The 19,675-nt window shown below is 32.6% G+C and overlaps 1 protein-coding gene and 1 long non-coding RNA gene across 2 annotated transcripts; both read left to right on the top strand.

The window, feature by feature from the left end:
• The first annotated feature begins 1,127 nt into the window (after nucleotides 1–1,127).
• LOC127121467 (putative F-box/FBD/LRR-repeat protein At1g66290) lies at nucleotides 1,128–3,295 on the top strand. The gene is made up of 4 exons (XM_051051959.1): nucleotides 1,128–1,248; nucleotides 1,806–2,554; nucleotides 2,642–2,797; nucleotides 2,888–3,295. The coding sequence occupies exons 2-4, from the start codon at nucleotides 1,808–1,810 to the stop codon at nucleotides 3,182–3,184; spliced, it is 1,200 nt and encodes a 399-aa protein (XP_050907916.1). The 5' UTR covers nucleotides 1,128–1,248; nucleotides 1,806–1,807; the 3' UTR covers nucleotides 3,185–3,295.
• A 12,627-nt stretch (nucleotides 3,296–15,922) lies between these two features.
• On the top strand, nucleotides 15,923–16,984 carry LOC127121466 (uncharacterized). The gene is made up of 3 exons (XR_007803459.1): nucleotides 15,923–16,041; nucleotides 16,121–16,352; nucleotides 16,430–16,984. It is a non-coding gene; the product is annotated as an uncharacterized LOC127121466 (long non-coding RNA).
• The last annotated feature ends 2,691 nt before the right edge of the window (nucleotides 16,985–19,675 follow it).

The raw sequence follows: 19,675 nt of genomic DNA, 5'->3' as shown, positions 1-19,675 counted from the left end.
TTTCCTTGATTAAATCCACCTTTTTCATCTATTTTATCAGTAGTGACATGGTAGATTTTCTTTGTTTCCTTGAAACGCCTGAGCATTAAGCTTGAATATGTCCAAAATATTTACATTTAAAACATTGGATCCCTTTGCACCTGTAAGAATAGTTTAGATTTTTTCTTTCATCATTCTTTTATTTATGTTGGATGTTCTTGAAATTGGTAGGTACATTATTCCCATATCTCTTGTCAGATTTTCTCATGACTTTACTAAAGATCTTAACAAGCATAAAATTTTCTTTATAGTAATCTACTTCGTCTTCACAATCTCTATTCTTTAGAAAATTCTTAAATGTTATATAATATTATTATTTTGTCTCGATATTTTATATATTTTATTATAAATGTTTCTTTTCAACATAAATAAATATATTTTAATAGATTATAAAATTCTTTTTTATAATATTTTTGCAACTAACTCTCATTTGTTTCATTAATTTGAAAATCATGTGAAAAATATAAATTATATTCATGAATCAAAATTAAAACCGCAAATTTATGTTTAATTTCATTTTTCATCAAAATTAAAATCAGATTGTATAGTATTATTGGAACTAAATCATATGAATATGAATTATATACCTAAATAAAACAATCTCATAGTTAGGGACTCATAAATGCACTATCACAAATTATATCTACAAATTTGATTAAAAATTATAATAATTGGATTTCCTTAAAAATATTCATTATTTCTCTTTCTATTTTAATTTATTTTTTTTATATTTGTTTTGCTGAATTTTTAACATTAATACAAATTTACCATATAATTAAACTAATATTTATTTTTTGAAATCAATAGAGTCACTGATAAACCGAAACTGAAACAACAATTTTCAAATAGATTCAAATTAAAAGCATATGTGAATATAAATTTACTAAAAGAGGAATGTTTTTAGGTTTTCTATTTAGAGAAAAAAGAATATGTACCGATAGTGTAAAATATTTTTACACTATTCACCAAAAAATAAAGTTATGATTTGAAAATATAAAATATTTTAATTGGATGTCATTATAATACCTTTAACCTCTTTTATTTATAAAAAAATACTACATGTAAGCCCTAAAATTCTATTGTATACATTATTGGAGTGCTTATCTTTTGTTTGTGTACTCAGACACTTCTCTTTCAGTTTTTACGCTCCAATCGCAGGGGTCATCAACGCCCAGTTGCAGTGGAAGTTTTTCCCCTCTCATCTCATTCGTAAGCCTTAGCAATTCTTTCATTTACTTTTTTTATTCATTAATTATGTGTTTTTGTATCAAACACGTAGGGATTAGGGCATTCAGTTCTTTAAACGCCTTAAAAAAAAGTAGTGTTGATAGAACTTTTAGAGATAAAATGAGAAGTGTTTCATGATGTAACGGTTGAGTGAGAAGATTTATGTATCCAACAATCCTTTAAAGTTTTTGGCCAGAATATGATATCAAAACCACCTTTGAAATGCTGCAGGTAGTTTTCTTGTTCCAGCATTTACTAAATGGATAACTTTTGTTTTGGTTTTAGAATTTAAAATAAAGCTATATCATATGGTTTTCATTGTAAATATGGACAAAATTCTAGTGACATTCCAAGTATAAACTATGCAGATATTCACATTTTTGGGTGCACAAGTATGTATTTTTTAGTATGTACTATCAGATTGAGTTTTTCATCAAGTCAATAGATAGTATCAATAATATTCTTCTCTAGTCTTTTTTATAACTTAACTGTATTAATACTATGTTATTATATAATATTTACTGTTTTTTGTATTTCAGTTATGACTCAACCCTACAAGAAGGATAATCATGGTGATCACATTGATCGAATTAGTGAATTACCTGGTAATGTGATTGATTGCATCCTAAAACACTTGAATGTTCAAGACTTAGTTAGGACCAGTATTTGGTCTAGAAAATGGAGGTATATGTGGATTTCAGTCCCACGAATTGAGTTTGAGGAAGGATTTTACAATTTGTTTGATAATCTTGATGACCCTGCCTCTGAGTTCTCTAGAATTATCACGGAAATTCTTTTCCTCCATAATGGGCCAATAAATGAGTTTATTATTGATCTCCCTCCTGATTCCAAGCACAAAATCACATTTGGATGTCTTAACAAGTGGATTCTGTTTTTGTCAAGGAAAGATGTTAAATATATTTCTTTGGATAACTCTGCGAAAGATCACGTTCGAACTCCATCTAATCTCTTCTCTTGTCGGGGATTGACTTACTTTAAACTGAACTATTTTAACATGTCAATTCCACCTAGTTTTTGTGGCTTTAAGAGCTTGCTTCACCTTCACTTACAATTTATTACATTTGACTCGGGTGCACTTGAGAGTCTTCTACCCGGCTGCCCATTACTCGAAGAACTCAGCATTGTATATTGTTCTGGCTATAAATGTATTGATCTTTCTTCTTCTACTCTAACCGAACTCACAGTCTCAATTGAAGAGAGTTGCGTATTTCGTCTGAATAAAAGCTTGCCAATAATTCAGAGGCTTAATGTGGAATTAGTTTGCGAGGTTGGTTAATTGATAGAATCTTCCATTCAAATATTTAAATGTTGTATAAATATATCTTATAGCTTTGTTTTATTTTCTTGCATATAGATGTTGTATCCACATGCAGATATCTTTCCTTTGTCACAGCTGATAAACTTAAAGTATCTCAGTTTAGATGATGTGAATTTGGATAAACGAGAAGAACTTTTGTATATTGTTAGTGTACTCAAAAGTGCTTCTAACCTCGTGGAATTTGATATAGCGGTAAATAACACAAACACTCTATGCTTTTTAGCTAAGTTAGCTTGTTTTTTTTACTGTATGTGTTGACTCTAGTTTTTTTTCATAATGTAGACTTATTATTCCATGGCTTCTAAGAGACTAGCGCCGGACCCTTCGGAGAAGTTAGAGTGCAGTGTTTGTTGCCTTAGTGAACTTCAGGAGGTTAACATCAGAGTTAGAAGGAAAAGTAAACATGCAATGAGTTTGGCACGGTTCATTCTTGCGAAATCCTCATCGTTAAAATCTCTTACTATTCGTCTTCCTTTTGGTATAGAATCAGATGCGCTGATATTGTCGAGCATTTCGCGAGACTTGTTACGGATGGAACGAGCATCGCAAAAGGCGCAAGTTGAACTCACTCATGGATAGATAGATATTTCAATTGTGAAATGTGTTTGATTTTAGATTTCAATTCTTGTCTTTGCTTATTGTGTAACTTTAATTTAACATTAATGTTATCTTCAAAGCATGATTTATGTATTCGGTTTTGTATATTAGGCTAATTGAGCAATAGACTTATTGCATGTTATGGGAGGATTTTGATAAAAAGATATGTTGGAGTGCACATCTTGCAAAGAAAAATTGATGGAAAAAAATTTAATTTTTAATGGGTATATATATCCTTAATTTTCTTAACCATTATAAATGAAATTTTGTAATAATTATTGAGTTTATGATTTACATGCGTCAGAACAAGTGACTAATTACTTATTTTATTAACTAAATAATATTTTCTATTGCTTTTATCTTAAGAGGAGACGTTGGTAAACAAGTTTTAGCCAACATATTGACTTATGTAATCAATGAACTTTAGCTCTAAAGTGAAACTCAATAAGAAATCAATAAGGTAGTTCTTTGGCCATGTCCATGACGACTTAGAATTATTTTGTAAAACCTTTTGCGGGTAAGTAGATTCCAATGCAACCGATCTTGATAAAATAATAGTATAAGATAGATCTTGTTAAATCAATTTAGTTGTTAGTCATGCAGAGATATCAGATGCAAGAGTGTGAATTTGTGTTGTTGGGCTAATATCTAATTTGGAGTGGCCCAAATAAATGTGGATTAGTAGTTCATGTGTATGTAAGTCTTTGTTACAATCCAACAAAGATAATTAGGTCATTCATTCTCAATGGGAGTGACAAAAAAAAAGCTAGAGAGAAAATATTATTCTTGCAGCCCCAATTCAACACAGACTAGTTTCACGAGATCAGAGTTTTCTCACAATCCAACTGTCGTATTGTCCTGATTTTTGGTGATAGTATTCAGCATTCATATAGGTACATTCTGAACGGTGGAGATCATATTTTGAGTTTTTTAGACCTGTATGCCAAGTGATTTTCTGAAGTGCAGTTTTTGTGGTTGTTTTAGTTGATTGTATCTCTTATTTCTTGTTGTATTATGAGATTGATTATAAGTCTTGAGCATGTTGATATATGCCTCTAACTAGTGTTATAGAGAATCTTGATTGTACCCATTGTTTGATTACATTGGAGATTAAGTGGTCTATGAGTCCTGTGATTTTTTACTCCTGGTTCACAGAGGTTTTGCCATGCTAAAATTATGTTGTGTTGTTTGGTGTGTTTTGTTGATTGTCTCTAAGTTGCATTTGATATTTGGGAGATATTGTGTTGTTGGATTATTCCTTTACGTTGTGGATTTTCTCCCAATAAGTGGTATCAGAGTCGTGGTTTTATTTGTGTAATGATAGAGACAAACACATCTAGGATGATGAGTTTGAATGGATCCAACTATAATGTTTGAAAAGGGAAGATAGGTGATTTGCTTTATGTTAAAGGATTTCACTTGATAGTTTTCTCTAGTGAAAAACCCGATGGAAAGAGTGATGAAGAATAGACTTTGTTGCATAAGCAAGTTTGTGGTTACATTCGTCAATGGATGGATGATAATATTTTGAATCATGTGAGCTCGACGACTCGTGCTCGCTCTCTTTGGACAAAACTTGAGGAGTTGTATGAAACAAAGGTGAAGAACAATAAGTTGTTCTTATTCAAGCTATTGACGTCACTGAGGTATAGTGATCGTTTACCAATGACCAATCACTTGAACACTTTCCAAGGGATTCTAAATCAATTGTCGGCGATGAATCTTACTTTTGATGATGAAATTTATGGTTTGTGGCTTCTTGGTGCTTTGCATAATTATTGGGAGACTTGTAGGACATCATTGTCTAACTCCGATTTGAATAGTATCATCTCAATGGACTTGGCTAAAAGTAGTGTGTTGAATTAGGAGTTGAGGCGTAAGTCACAAAGTTCTTCTTCACATTCTGAGGTTTTGGTTATCGAATCAAGGGGGGCATCAAATTAGAGGTTCAAGTAATTGTGGGACATCATGTGGTAAATCACAAGGAGACTCTAATAGATTCTCTAATATTGAATGCCATCATTATGGGGAAAAGGGACACGTAAAAAGGTATTGTCGGAAGTTGAAAAAGGAAAACAAGAAGTAGAGCTACAACAACGACAAAAAGGAAGGTAACAATAATGAAGATGTTGTTATTGTTGATGATTTATTTGTTGTTTGTGATAGTTGTGTAGAGAATGTCAATTTGTCATGTGATTAGATGGATTGAGTGGTTGATAGTGGTGATTCTACTCATGCAACCTCGAGACGTTGTCTTTTTTCAACTTACGATATCGGTGACTTTGGGGTTGTTTGTATGGGAAATAATGGGCAAGCTAATGTCATCGGAATAAGAGATATCTGTATCTGAACTAGCAATGGGACTACTCTAGTTCTCAAAGGCGTGAAACACATTCTGGAATTTCGATTCAATCTTTTGTCCGTTGGAAAGTTGGATAATGAAGGATATGATAATTCTTTTTTAGGAAAAGAATGGAAGTTAAAGAAATGCTCAATGGTGGTTGCTAAAGGAAAAAGGAATTCGAACTTGTATATCATCCAACTTGGGGTTTTGAAGTGCTACATCAACACTTGTGACAATGATAGCTCATCTAAGTTATGACACAAGCGTTTGGGTCCTATGAGTGAGAAAGGTTTGAGCATTTTGGCAAAGAAGAATGTGTTGTATGGTGTTTCCGATGCAAAGTTGAGAAAGTGCTCACATTGTTTGGCGGGTAAGCAAATGTGGTTTTCCTTTATGTCATCTAAACCAAAGAGGAAATTATAAGTGTTGGATTTAGTATACTTTGATGTGTGTGGTTCGATGAAGACACGATCACTTGGTGGTGCATATTATTTTGTGACTTTCGTTGATGATTATTCTCAAAAAACATGGGCTTATACCTTAAAGACAAAAGATCAAGTGTTAGATACCTTCTTGTCGTTTCAAGCATCGGTTGAAAGAGAAACGAGGAAAAAACTCAAGTGTACCTGAACCAATAACAGGGGAGAGTCTGTTGGACCTTTCGACAAGTATTATCAAGATCAAGGTATATATCATCAAAAGTATCCTCCAAAGACACCAGAATTGAATGGGTTAGACGAAATAATGAATAAAACTTTGAGGGAAAGGGTGAGATGTTTACTTTCTCAATCAAAGTTGCCGAAATACTTTTTTGGGAGAAGCATTGAGTACGATTGTACATATTTTAAACCTCACTCCATGTGTTATGTTGAAGTTTGATGTTCCCAATCATGTTTGGAATGGTAAAGAAGTTTTCGACGACCATCTTCGGATATTTCGGTGCATGGCTTATGTGCATATTCCGAAGGATGAGAGATCAAAATTAGATGAGAAGTCAAAGAAATGTGTGTTTTTTGGGTATGGACTTGATGAGTTTGGGTATCAATTCTTAGATATGGTTCAACGGAAGCTTATACGTAGTCGTGATGTTGTATTCATGGATGATTATACCATTAAGTACTTCGACAAAGTTGAGAATAAATATCCGACTTTTGAAGACGATGAAATGGTTGATACATACTCGACTACTATTTCTTCTACCCATATCACTTTCAAAAATGTTCCAATTAAAAATCAAGATATGGATTTGAATGTTGATAATGTTTTAAATCCTAATGATATTGTTGATGTAGATGATACGGAACGTGTTCTTGAAAATGAGGTTGATCAAGAGGCTGAGAGTGTTGAGCAACTAGTTGCTTCTAATGGATTGAGGAAATCTACTTGTGATAAAAGGACTTACGTTCGATATCCCTCAGACGAGTATGTTTTTCTTACCGATAGTGGAGAACCCGAAAGCTTTAAAGAAGTTTTAGAGGATGAGAACAAAAAGAAGTGGATGGATGCCATGGAGAATGAAATGCAATCACTTCGTGAGAATAATACCTTTAAGTTAGTGAAGTTTCCAAAGGTTAAGAGAGCATTGAAGAATAGATGGGTTTATCATAATTAACCGAGATGAGTGTACTTCTCAAAGAAGATACAAGGCTCGCTTGGTGGTAAAAGGTTCTAAATAACGGGAAGGTGTTTACTTTTGCGATATTTTTGCTCTGGTTGTGAAGATGCAATCTATTCGAGTGGTTCTTTGGCTATCCGCTAGATTTGAAAGTAGAGCAAATGGAAGTGAAGACGACTTTCCTTCATGCTGACCTACATGAAGAAATTTACATGGAGCAACTGGGTGGATTCCGAAAGAATGGAAAAGAATACTATGTTTTCAAATTGGTAAAGAGTCTTTATGGTTTGAAACAAGCACCTCGCCGATGGTATCAAAAGTTAACCTCGATGATGATTGAACATCGGTACAAGATGACCAAGGCCAATCATTGTGTGTTTTTATAGAATTTCTCTGAAGTTGGTTTCATTATTCTCTTGCTTTATGTGGATGATATGATAATGGTTGGAAAGGATATTTCAATAATTAAAGAGTTTAAGAACATTTTGAGTGAATCTATTGCTATGAAGTATTTAGGAGAGGCTCGAAAAATTATTGGTATTGAAATTGTTCGAGATCGAAATGAGAAGAAGTTATACTTGTCACAAGAAATGTATGTGGAGAAATTCTTTCGGTGTTTTAGTATGGATAAGGCTAAATCGGTGAGCATTCCACTTGTTTCTCATTTCAAGCTTAGTCATTAACTATGTCCATCTACAAATGAAGAAAAGTTGAGTATGAAGAAAGTTCCATGCTCGGCGGCCATTTGTAATTTGATGTATGTTATGGTTTGTATAAGACCTGATATTGCTCATGTTGTGGAAATGGTGAGTCTTTATCTCTCAAATTCGGGAAAAGATCATTGGGAGGTCGTGAAGTGGGTGATGGAATATTTTTGTGGCTCGTCAAATTTGAAGCTAACATTGGGATTCAAAAAGCCAATGTTGGTTAGGTATGCGAATTCGGATATATCCGGAAGCTTAGATGATTGAAAATCTACTTTGGGGTATATGGTGACTTTTGTCGGGAGAGTCGTGACTTAGTAATCAAAGTTGCAAAAGTGTGTTGCACTCTCTAAGACTAAATCCATGTTTATAGATGTCGTGGAATCATTAAAATAGTTGTTATGGTTGAGGAAATTTGCAATGAAAATTGGTTTGAAATAAGAAAATTATGTCTTGTTTTGTGATAATTAATGTGTCATTGAGTTCGAAGTATATTGATGTTCAGTATCATTGAGTTCGTGATGCATTAGATTCCAAGTTAATGGAGCTTGAGAAGATTCACTCGACAATAATGGTTCAGATATGTTGACGGAAGTGTTGGCTAGAGGAAAGTTTGAGTTTTGTCGCACGGTAGCCGAATTGGTGTTGCCCTCTTACTAGTCGGTTGGGGGAGTTTGTTGGGCTATACATCCTATTTGTAGTGGCCCAAATGAATGTGGGCTAGTAGCCCATTTGTGTTTAAGCCTTTGTTACAATCCAACAAAGATAATTAGGTCATTCATTCAGTATGTGAGTAACAAAAAAAAGCTAGAGAAAATACTATTCTCACAACCCCAATTCAGCACAGACCAGTTCCACGAGAGCAGAGTTTTCTCACAATAAAATCGTTGGATCGTCCTGATTTTTTGTGAGAGTGTTCAACACTCATAGAGTTACATTCTGAGTGATGGAGATTGAATTTTTTTATTTTCTATACCTGGTTGCCGAGTGGTTTTCTAAGATGTAGTTTTGTGGTTGTGTTGGTTGATTGTTTCTCTTATTTCTTGTTGTATTCTGAGATTGATTGTAAGTCTTTGAGTATAATGGAGATTTAAGTGGTCTACGGGTCACGTGGTTTTTTACTCCTGGTTAACGGAGTTTTTTCCACGTTAAAATTGTGTTGTGTTATTTGGTATGTTTCGTTGATTGTCTCGAAGTTGCATTTGATATTTGGGAGAGATTGTGTTGTTGGATTATTTCGTTGCATTGTGCATTTCCTCTCAACATGTGTAAGGTTTGTTCATAAGCTTAATGATCTCTACCCATATAGAAATTAAGAATAAAACTCTAAACTAATTCATATGAGTCAAATATGCCATCAACTCATATCCCTTAAACTCATACTATAATTCAATCATAGAATGAAAGCAGAAGCTTACCTAAGCTTGCCATTGAAATCGTTGAAGAATTGCAAATATGTAATCTCCGGATAAATCGTGTGTTTCAATCGCTCTATAAATGGGAGTCATAACCCGTATAAATAAATGTATGGTTATTTCTTAGTTTTTAATTTTTAATTTTGCCTCTCGTCAAATTAGATATTGACTTACGGTATCTACACAATAACCTTTCATGACATATATGTCTTCAGCCATAGACTTAATATCAATCATACCATTATAGTTTTGGATAACTAAACAATGACCCTAACACATGTAATATTACATTTGTGATCTAAAATTCTAAAAATCTCTCATTGGTCACATGTGTAACTTTACACACGTATTAGACTTTATGAGCTTAAAGTTTACCATTATATACTTCAAGCATATTGTGAAGGAGAATTGCGGTCCAAAACGCAGCGGAAATTAAAATTTTCTCCTTTAGAGATCCTTACGAATGGTCATGATCAGTGATAGAATATTTACCTCTTGTGACGACTGAAACCTTTGGTGCAGATCTCTTGTGACGATCAAAACCTTTGATGCAGATCCACGAAGCGATCACGAACGTTGAACGATGACAACGTCTCTACTCAGTCCACACGAACGGATTCCTTCAATCTCAGTGCTAGCTGGTACGAGTGAAGGCTTTGAGTGAGAGAGAGAGAGTGAGAAAACGAAAATAATGCAACCGCAAATTTTTGCTTCTGCACAAGGGTTCTATTTATAGAACCACTTGTGTGGGCTTCAAGCTAAAAGCCCACTTAAGTGTATTTTGGCCCATATCTTATAATATGCCCAAAATCACTTAAGCTCATGGTACCTTACCATATTTCGTATTCTACTCAAGTACACCGTATCTTACGATGTTCTATAACTCACTTAAGGGCACCGTACCTTACGGTATTCCTTAGTTACTCTATCTCTCATCAATCCGTCCTTTGTGTGTGACCCTGTAGGTTTTCGTGACGTTGGCAATTATACTAAATCACACATTTAATATAATAAACAGTGAGCGGTATCTAGCAACACATCACTGCTACCCAAGACACGAAAATGTCATGTGATCTGACAAAACCTTATGTGATAATACTTATGTGTATAATTACCCTTTTGCCCTTATGTCTATATTGAACACAAGGCATAGACCGTGTCATCCTTGTCCGGTTCAATATTGGGCCCATAGACATTTATCCTGTTATGCAGGATGGGCAAATTCCATCTAGGTCACTCATGTCCCTCAGCATGCTTTGTGGAGTACCCATCAACTGTCTTTATGGTTATCCAGTTACGGACAACGTTGGATCAGCAATAAAGCACTCGACTCTACATCTAGGATCCATAGTGGTTTCAGGTCGAAGAGTGGAATACACTATTATCACCATGAGAATAACTTATGACACCTTGCATAACTTTCTATATAGTATTCTCATAGCGGGTCAATCCGGTATAAATACTACTCCTAATATTCATACCTATGTTTAAGACTTGATAACTCTTTATCCATGATCCATGAGATGTGATCATCAGTCTACAAACATAATAGTCTTAATGCTTTAATATTATCCCACTTCACACTAAAGCTCGACTACGAATACTTTAGGAACAGTGTCCTTATGTTTAATGTGTTCTCATGATTAAGTCACACTTAATACATTAAACGGACTATCTATTCCAGGGACTTTATTAATCAACCATAATAAAGAAAATGTCTTTTATAATTCGATACAAGTACCAAAAAGTATTGGCCTCTAGGGCTTACACCAACATATTGAACTTCTCTCGTCCATTAGTTATACCAGTATACATAACCAAAGTGATTTTTGTTATATCAATCATAACTAAAACCCATCAATGATTACCAATAGTGACATAACTAAATAACATAGATTCATCATGAAATATGTAGCATGAAAATCACAATAATATGGCTTATACATGTTGATTTTTAATTTGTACTACTTCACTTTAGTGAGATCATTCAATAACCTTATTGTACAAAGTATAAATAGCGGAATGTCAAACTTTATAAACCAAAACATATTCAAAACTAGAGTATGCTTACATAATAACAAACATAGAACACGAAATTCATAAATGACTAACTCATATTAAACTAAATATTCCTCAAACTGTAAAACGCATCATGCTCGTGAAAGACCTTGGGTGGAAGACCTTTTGTAAGAGGATGTGCTATCATGGAGTTTCTCCCTAAGTGTTCTATAGAAAAAAATTCCACTTTGTACCATTTCCTTAACAACTATGAACATGATTTCAATTTGCTTTGACTTAGTCGAGCACTTATTATTGTAGGAATATAGGACAACTGATTTATTGTTACAATATAACTTAAGTGGTCTTTTAATTCCTTTTATAATTTGTAGCCCGGTTACAAGGTTCCTCAACCAAATCTCATGGTTAGATGCCTCAAAACATGCTATAAATTATGCTGCCATGGTGGACGAAGGTATAAGAGTTTGCTTGGCAATGCGCCAAGAAACTGCACCACCAGCCAACATGTAGATATAGTCTAAAGTGGATCTTTTACTATATCGGTATCCAGCAAAATCGGAGTTAGAGTATCCAATCATCTCAAACTAGTCTGACCTCTTATATGTGAGCATATAATCGTTTGTTCTCTTTAAATACCTCATAACCTCTTTGGCTGATTTCCAATGATTCAATCTTGGATTGCTCAAACATTTGTAACATCCCAACTATGAACACGATATATAGAACCGTGCAGACTTAGGCATACATCTGACTCCCTACAGCTGACACATAAGGAATCTGTTTCATTTCTTGAATTTCTAAGTTTCCTTTTGGGAACTGGCTATGACTAAATTTATATCCCTTAGTAACTAAAGTATCCCTTGGTTTACATTCCTGCATGTCAAACCTTTTAAGTACCTTTTCGATATAGCTCATTTGTGATAATCCTATAATACCTCAAGATTGATCTCGGTGTATTTGAATTCCTAATACAAAAGAGGCATCACCAAGATCTTTCATTTTGAATTTTCTTGATATAAATTTCTTGGTTTCATGCATCATGCCTATATCATTAGCGGCAAATAATATTTCATTGACATACAAGACTAGGAAAATGTACTTGCTCCCACTAAATTTGTGATACACGCAATCTTTAACAACATTCACATAAAAACCAAATGAGAGAATTACTTCATGAAACTTGTGGTACCACTGGTAAGGAGCCTACTTTAGTCCATAAATGGATTTTTTTTCAATTTGCAGACCATATTCTTTGAGTCTCCTGGCATAAAGTTTTCTAGTTGCACCATATAGACTGTTTCATCAATGTTTCCATTAAGGAATATCATCCTGAGATCCATTTGATAGAGTGTCAAATCATAATGTGCAACAAGAGCGATGATTGTCCTAATAGGGTCTTTTAATGAAATCGGAGAAAAGGTCTCTTTAAATTCAATCACTTCCTTTTATATATAAATCTAAGCCATAAGACGAGTCTTATACCTCTCCACATTATCGCTAGAATCCCACTTGATCTTAAAAATACATTTGCAACCAATGGGTTTCACACCTTCTAGTAATGGGACAAGTTCTCAAACCTTATGGTCTTTCATGGACTTGTACTCCTCCTTAATTGCTTCAATCCACTTTTTCGAGTTGGAATTCTGCATGGCTTGGTGGAAGTTGATTGGGTCATCTTCCATCATACCATTATTTTTCTCATGTTGGAGAAAGACTATGTAATCCTCCATAATAGAATTTCTCTTTTCTCTAGTGGATGTACGCAAAGGTATTGGTTCTTGTAATGCTTGTTCTTGAGGATCTTGAGTTTGTTCTTCTTGAGGTGATTCAAAAATGATTTGTGGAGGTTCCATACTTGCTTGATCAAAAGCAATTGTATGAATTGGTTCTAGAATTGTTACCTATTCTTCCTCTAAAACAAAGTCTCTAACCTTATTCTTATTCCCAAACTCAATATCCTTAAAAAATAGGGTTGTCCCTCTCTCAAAGATTGAGTTTAATTTGGGATCATAAAATTTGTAGCCCTAGATCTTTCAGAATAACCGGTAAAGTTGTTGCTCATTGTTCGGTAGTCCTTGAGTGAATACCTTTTTGAGGTTTTAGTTGTATTGGTGTTTAGCTATTTTATGAAGAGTGTGGTTCTCTTGAAGTCTTTCTTGTCTAGTTATGGAGTTTTTCCTCATAAAAACATTGTTTGGTTTCCAAGATCAACCGATAAAAATATCGTTCTTGGTTCGTGAGTTTTGCCTGTGAAAAGCTCCATTTTTTGGTTTTAGGGATCAAGCTTGTAAAACCTCTTAGTTGACTGTAATAAGGTTTAGGGGCATGACCTGGTAAAAACTCAACAACATTATTAGTGGAACTCTCAAGAAGTTTGTTTCTTGTAGAGAGGATTAGGCCAAGAGATCAGTCGAACCTCTATAAATCATGGTGCAATCTCTCTCAAATCTATTTATATTTACTTTCATTCATTTACTTTTGTTTCATTGCATTGTATTCCTTCCATTTTCCGTTGTTATGTCTTTTTTTTAACTATACTAACGCATCTTGTTATTTTTAATAAATAATCTTAAAGTATGGAGATATCTTGTGGTCGGAGTCTTTTGTTCAAAAAATGGCATCAGAGACTAACTCCTATTTAAGACTAATTGTTCCAGGAGGAAGGAAATTACTTCAGACGATTCACTAAACAAATTCCCATCCTTTAATGGAGAAGGGTATGGTTTGGAGGAAAAGAAAATGGATATGACCTTGGAAGTAAATGTCTTCAAGGAGATGCTTCTTTTCTCTTCATTAACCTCTTCTCTTTTTTTAGATTAGATTCACATGCTTCATGCATCATGATAAATCAACTTTTCAAACAGAAATGAAATGTCTAAAGCTTTCAAGTCATGTGGCTAGGTTGTCATTTCCTGCACATATACCTTAATTCTTTTTCAGCACAATCATGAATCATGTATAGATAAAGTCAATTTAAATTTCTAATTTGATGATTATATAATTTATTAATATAATGATATTAATTGCTTCACATAACTCTATTTAATTTAATTAACTGATACCAAGCAAGCGACATGTTATCAATTGGGTCATATAGATTCTGCATTTGAATATGGGAGTTCTATTAAACACACTTTTAGGATTGCTCTAGATCATGTCTTCAACTTTTGAATTCACGAGACTTGATCAAAAGACCAGCTCTGAGGTCAATTGTTGGGGAATGAATATAGGTGTCAAATGGTCGATGAATATATTACTCCCTTAAAACCATTCTCAAAAACATTTTACTAAAAAAATCATAATTTTACAAACAAATGTGTGTATAACAAATGGAAGTGAAAGATAGTAGAGGTTTAATAAAAGATATGATTGAATGAATATCACAGTTAACTCACATCATCAGAAATTGCAACAATTGAGAAAGATGAAGTTGCTTAAATAAGCAATACAACAATTAACATAATCCAATTTTTATATAAGGTTCAAAATGAATTTGATTAACCGAATGATCAATCTAACAACAAAAGTTATACTTTCATAATCGCCATAGAGAATATTCAAATGATTAGATTTATCACAGACCTACGCTTACATAATAAATCACTATTGATAAGTGTCAAATTTATGTTAAATACATCAACATTTATTAACTTATTTTACAAGCAATTATAAAAAAAACTTTGATTTATTTATGGAAAGTGAGAAAACATATGTTTGGACTTTTCTTGTATGTATTAATGAACATGATTGATAAAAATATACAATAAATTTAGGTTTAAAAACACTTTTGGTCCCTCTATTTATATATTTTTAAACTTTTAATCCCCTTATAAAAATCCAGTTTTTTTATCCCTCAACTTAATTTCTATTGGAATTTTTTTTATCCCTCCAGTTTTACATATGTGACAATGATGATTAGGACAAAAAAATATATTTTTAATATCGTGACAAAAATATAATTATATTCTAAAAAATATACTTTACTATTCATAATTTATAGTGGAAAGTATAAAAGTTTGTTCTACACTAGTGTTTGAGAACATAATTATATTTTGTTGTTTTTGTTGCATTTGTGGTTAAGGTATGTCTCTCTCACGTGGCATGTCAAGTTGGTAGTGGAAATGACGGTTTGGACGAAGTCACCTTTCTTTACCGACTAACTCCTAGTGCTTTCCCCAAGAGCTATGGTGTTAATGTCGTCACAAGTCTTTTCCATCACTCTAGAAAACACTTATGTGCTTTAGAAGGTTGCTGCTAAGTCTAGAGAATTTGAGGCCAGTTATGAAAAATGCTAAAATGGGATTTCTGAAACAAACTGTATGAAACAAATTATTGCTGCTAAAATTTAGGTTTAATTCATCGTTTGGTCTCTTTACTTAATTTATTGTTTCTCTTTGATCTCTTAGTTAAAAATCGTTACATTATAGTCCCTTAAAACGGTTTCGATAGTCAAATTGATCCATTCTATCAAAATTTTGAAAAAAAACGTTAAACTGTGCACACGTGACAGTCTAGTTGACAGTGTATTATCTTACCGGGCTTTTTATTTTGTTTATTTTCAATTTATTATTTTTGTTATTAAACATGTGAAACAGACTAACCCTAATTTCATTCCCTTGCTCAACCACATGTTGTATTTAATATAACAAGGGTTGCCTTTTAGCGACAAAAGCACAAAGACTCCTAGATCTCATGGAAAGAAGTTTCATGTTTTAGTAGAAGAAGAAGTCACTAAATTATTGGTAAGCAAAGCAACACAAAGTTTAATTTTGTTTTAAATCTGAATAATTGAAACTGAATAATAATTAAATTTATTTGCAGAAAAATGGAGTTTGCGGTAGCAAAATGCTTTAAAACCGAGTTTAAGAAGAGAGTTGTTTTATCAACAAACGTTTGGCGAGGAACTTTTAAGCTTTAACTCGAACACGGTGATTGTCGGTGAAGATTTCTCCGTTGATGACCTCCTTGACTTCTCCAATGGCGATGAACAACACCACGAGGAAGATGAAGAAGAAAAAGATAGTTTGTTTTCACAAGTGAGTTACCAGTTCCTGTGAGTCTCTGTCTCTGTAAAATTCATCTTCTTCTCCGCTTTGTAACTGAAACTGAAATTAGGGATTTTGTTTACAGGATGATGATGTGGCATGCCTTGAATGAGTTTCTAACACAATGTTTCTACATGAATTTTGAATTGGAGTCCATGATTTTTCAAGATCTATGTTGTTGATTAATTTTGTTAGCAATAGCTTTTGTAAAACGGTTTGGCATAAATTTTAGCAGGTCTCAAAGGATAGGATAAGAGTTCTGGCATTTTATTAACTATATTAGATCTTCTAGTTTCTCTTCAGAACTTTGTTTCTAATATTCACAATTGAATCCAATAGTATTTTGTTTCTTTGGGCGAGTCGTCATCCGCTAGATAAATCATTGAGGTTTAAACTAACAACTTTAATATGATGTGGTAATGACATGATCTATTTTGTTACCATAATGCCTGAGTCTTCTTATTTGGTGTATCAGGTGAGTTATATATTATATAGACAGAAATTGCATATAATAATAGGTTGTTGTTTCTTTAATTGCTCAAATTTGTTTAATTTAATGATAGGTTCTTCAATTGCTCAAATTTGTTTAGTTTAATGGCAGGGATGGAAGACTTAAGCTGGATGGAAGACTTAAGCTTATTGGCGGTGATAAGCTTTTATACAAATGTGAATTATCAACATGTTTATATTATGCGAATTATCAAAATCAAAATGTTAGCTAGCTACAAAATCAAGTGCATTTAGTTGGGGTCTTAAATGATAATGATTTCTAAGTAACTTTATTTTTCTTAGATTTTACTTTCTGCTTTTGGGAATCTCATTTTCTAATATTTTTAGTTTTATTCTAACTATTGAAAAGAGATGAGATCATTAAAGAGCATAAAGAGAATGTTTAATACTTAACACGACACTTTAGTGCATGGAAGAGGTAATTTTAGTGTTAATGTAATTAGTATGTGAATTACTATGATGCGAAATCTGTAAATTTAATGTTGGGTAATCAACTTTGCAACTATTGGAATGCAATTGAGATTATTACTAAAAAAATGAGTACTGAAAGAGATTCATCCAGATTTGATGAAGAATGACATAGGCGTTTTTTAGGAAGTAATAAAGTTAGATTTGAGGAAAGATTAGTTCACTGTTTAGGATCAAAACATAGTATTATGTTTATTTATGTATGGGATCATGCTTTTGGTTTGAATCAAATAATGTAATAAGATTATGATTTAATGTCATTAAATTTAAGATTATATCCTTATCAAAGATTATGAAATTGTTACAAATTAATTGTAATCGTAGTTTGATTATCTTTCCTGATTTGGTCCTTAAATAATTATAAGGATTCAATTTAATCTCTTGAGTGACTCACTATATTAATTTTTGTCACACTGTCATGTCACGCGTGCACAATTTAACATTTTTTTTATAAAATTTAATAGAAATGATCAACTTGACTAACATAACAGTTTTAAGGGACTAACCTGTAACATATTTTTAAATAAGGAACTAAAATGAAACTAAGGGTGTTCGTGGTTCATGAATTGAATTGAACCGAACCATATTAATGGTTCAATGCAGTTTTTAAAAACCACTTTAGCAAAAAGTGATTAATCTGTTTAATCAATTCAATTCGGTTTAAAACCAATTCAAAACCGGTTCATAATTTTAAACCAGTTTAAAACCAACTTTTTAAAAAATTGGATTAATTTTTTCACCAAATTCCAAACTGGTTTTTTTATATATTTAAAAGAAATGTTTCTTTTTTGTTTTTATAATAAAATTGAATTTAAAAATTGAATTCAAATCTAGATTTTTTAAAAAAATTGGTTTATATAGCAGTTTTTTAAAAAAAAATTGATTTAAATAGAGATTTTTGCATCATCAATTGTGAATGTTCCTTGTCATTTTTTCTTTATTGGAATTGTCATTGAACTCATACATATTGCTTAAGTCACTTTTAATCTATATAGTTATCAAAATCATTAATAACATATGTAGTCATCAAAATCAACAACTGTGGAATATAATAAAAGGAATGCAATAAAATATTTTTCTTTGACACTTAAAAATAAAAGTTATGTACATTTCCTTTATGCCTAATCAACAAAGCCATCTTGCTCAGGGAACATGGCCTCTAAATAAGAAGTTTGACAACAATGCTTGCATTTTGTTGACTTTGACATTTCTGTGTTCGACGGCATCGGTGTAAAATGATTCCATGATTCTGACCGGTTTTTACGCTTTTGAGGCAACAAACCAGCATTATTAGAAACTGGAGGTGTAGAACCAATATGTTCTTCTGTCTCAAAGTCCATAACACTGTCATGACCATCCATATCGAAACATTGTTTACAGGCATGCTAGATTTTCCACATTGAATAGAAGATGTGGTTCCAAATGAGTTTGTAACTGTTGTTGCTTGTACAACTGGAGAAGTTTTCCAATGAACTTCTAAAGTGAGTGTAGAAAAGAATCAAGATTTTCTTAATATGTCTTCATCATTTTGACCAAATCAGAAATAACATTAGCATCTAAGTTTGCAAATAATAAAATCCAGTCAAGAACTAGGCCATGTATGATGAACTAACTTATTTGAGTTTATCTACTGTCATAAACATTTAAGAGACTATTTGTGAGAGCTTATGAAATTGTTCATAAGTTGTTTTCAGTTTATTTTCATAATCTCTCCATGATTTCATAGCATATGAAAAATAGATATACATAAACCCTTGTACTATAAACACCTATGTTATAACTTATAAGCACTTATATTATAAGCAATTATCCAAACCAGGTCGGTTAGTATATAACATAACCTTGAGAGGTTATCTTCTGTAGAGTAGAATACTTCCATAGACAATCACCAAGAACACATAATTTAGAAACGACTGTGAAGTTGGAGCATTAATTCCTACCATAATCAAAATACAAATACATATAAATTGTATTAGAAAAATTAATTAACAACAATTAAAAACATACAAATTTGAAATTTAAATTCAAAACGGAACAAAAAACCGCACTAAAAGAAAGAAATAACCTTTTTTAGATAATTCAGAAGAGGCGAAACCAGTTCCAGTAATAAGGAGAGAAAGAAATTGCCCTAATCCAAGACCAAAGAATCAAGATTTTCTTAATATGTCTTCATCATTTTCAGGAGAACACAAATCAACCAGTAGATTAAAATTCAAATAAAATCCTATCAAAAGTAAAAGCAATTTTCAGATATTATTTCAATTCAAAGTGAAATTAAGAGCAGAAAATAACAGGTTTACCTCAAAAAGAGTCGAGACAAGAGTTTCTACGAGCAAGATCCGAGTAGAGAAGG

Source organism: Lathyrus oleraceus, chromosome 2, assembly GCF_024323335.1.
Source record: "Lathyrus oleraceus cultivar Zhongwan6 chromosome 2, CAAS_Psat_ZW6_1.0, whole genome shotgun sequence".
In the NCBI taxonomy this organism is placed as follows: domain Eukaryota; kingdom Viridiplantae; phylum Streptophyta; class Magnoliopsida; order Fabales; family Fabaceae; genus Lathyrus; species Lathyrus oleraceus.
Note: the sequence above shows the minus strand (reverse complement) of the source record. Positions and strands in the feature narration are given on the sequence as shown.

Bases quoted from the DNA above. Each gene is read 5' to 3' on its own strand.
- LOC127121467 (XM_051051959.1), top strand. From the start codon at position 1,808: ATGACTCAACCCTACAAGAAGGATAATCATGGTGATCACATTGATCGA. The intron at 2,555-2,641 runs GTTGGTTAATTG...TCTTGCATATAG, and splicing joins ATGTGGAATTAGTTTGCGAG to ATGTTGTATCCACATGCAGA. The intron at 2,798-2,887 runs GTAAATAACACA...TTCATAATGTAG, and splicing joins TCGTGGAATTTGATATAGCG to ACTTATTATTCCATGGCTTC.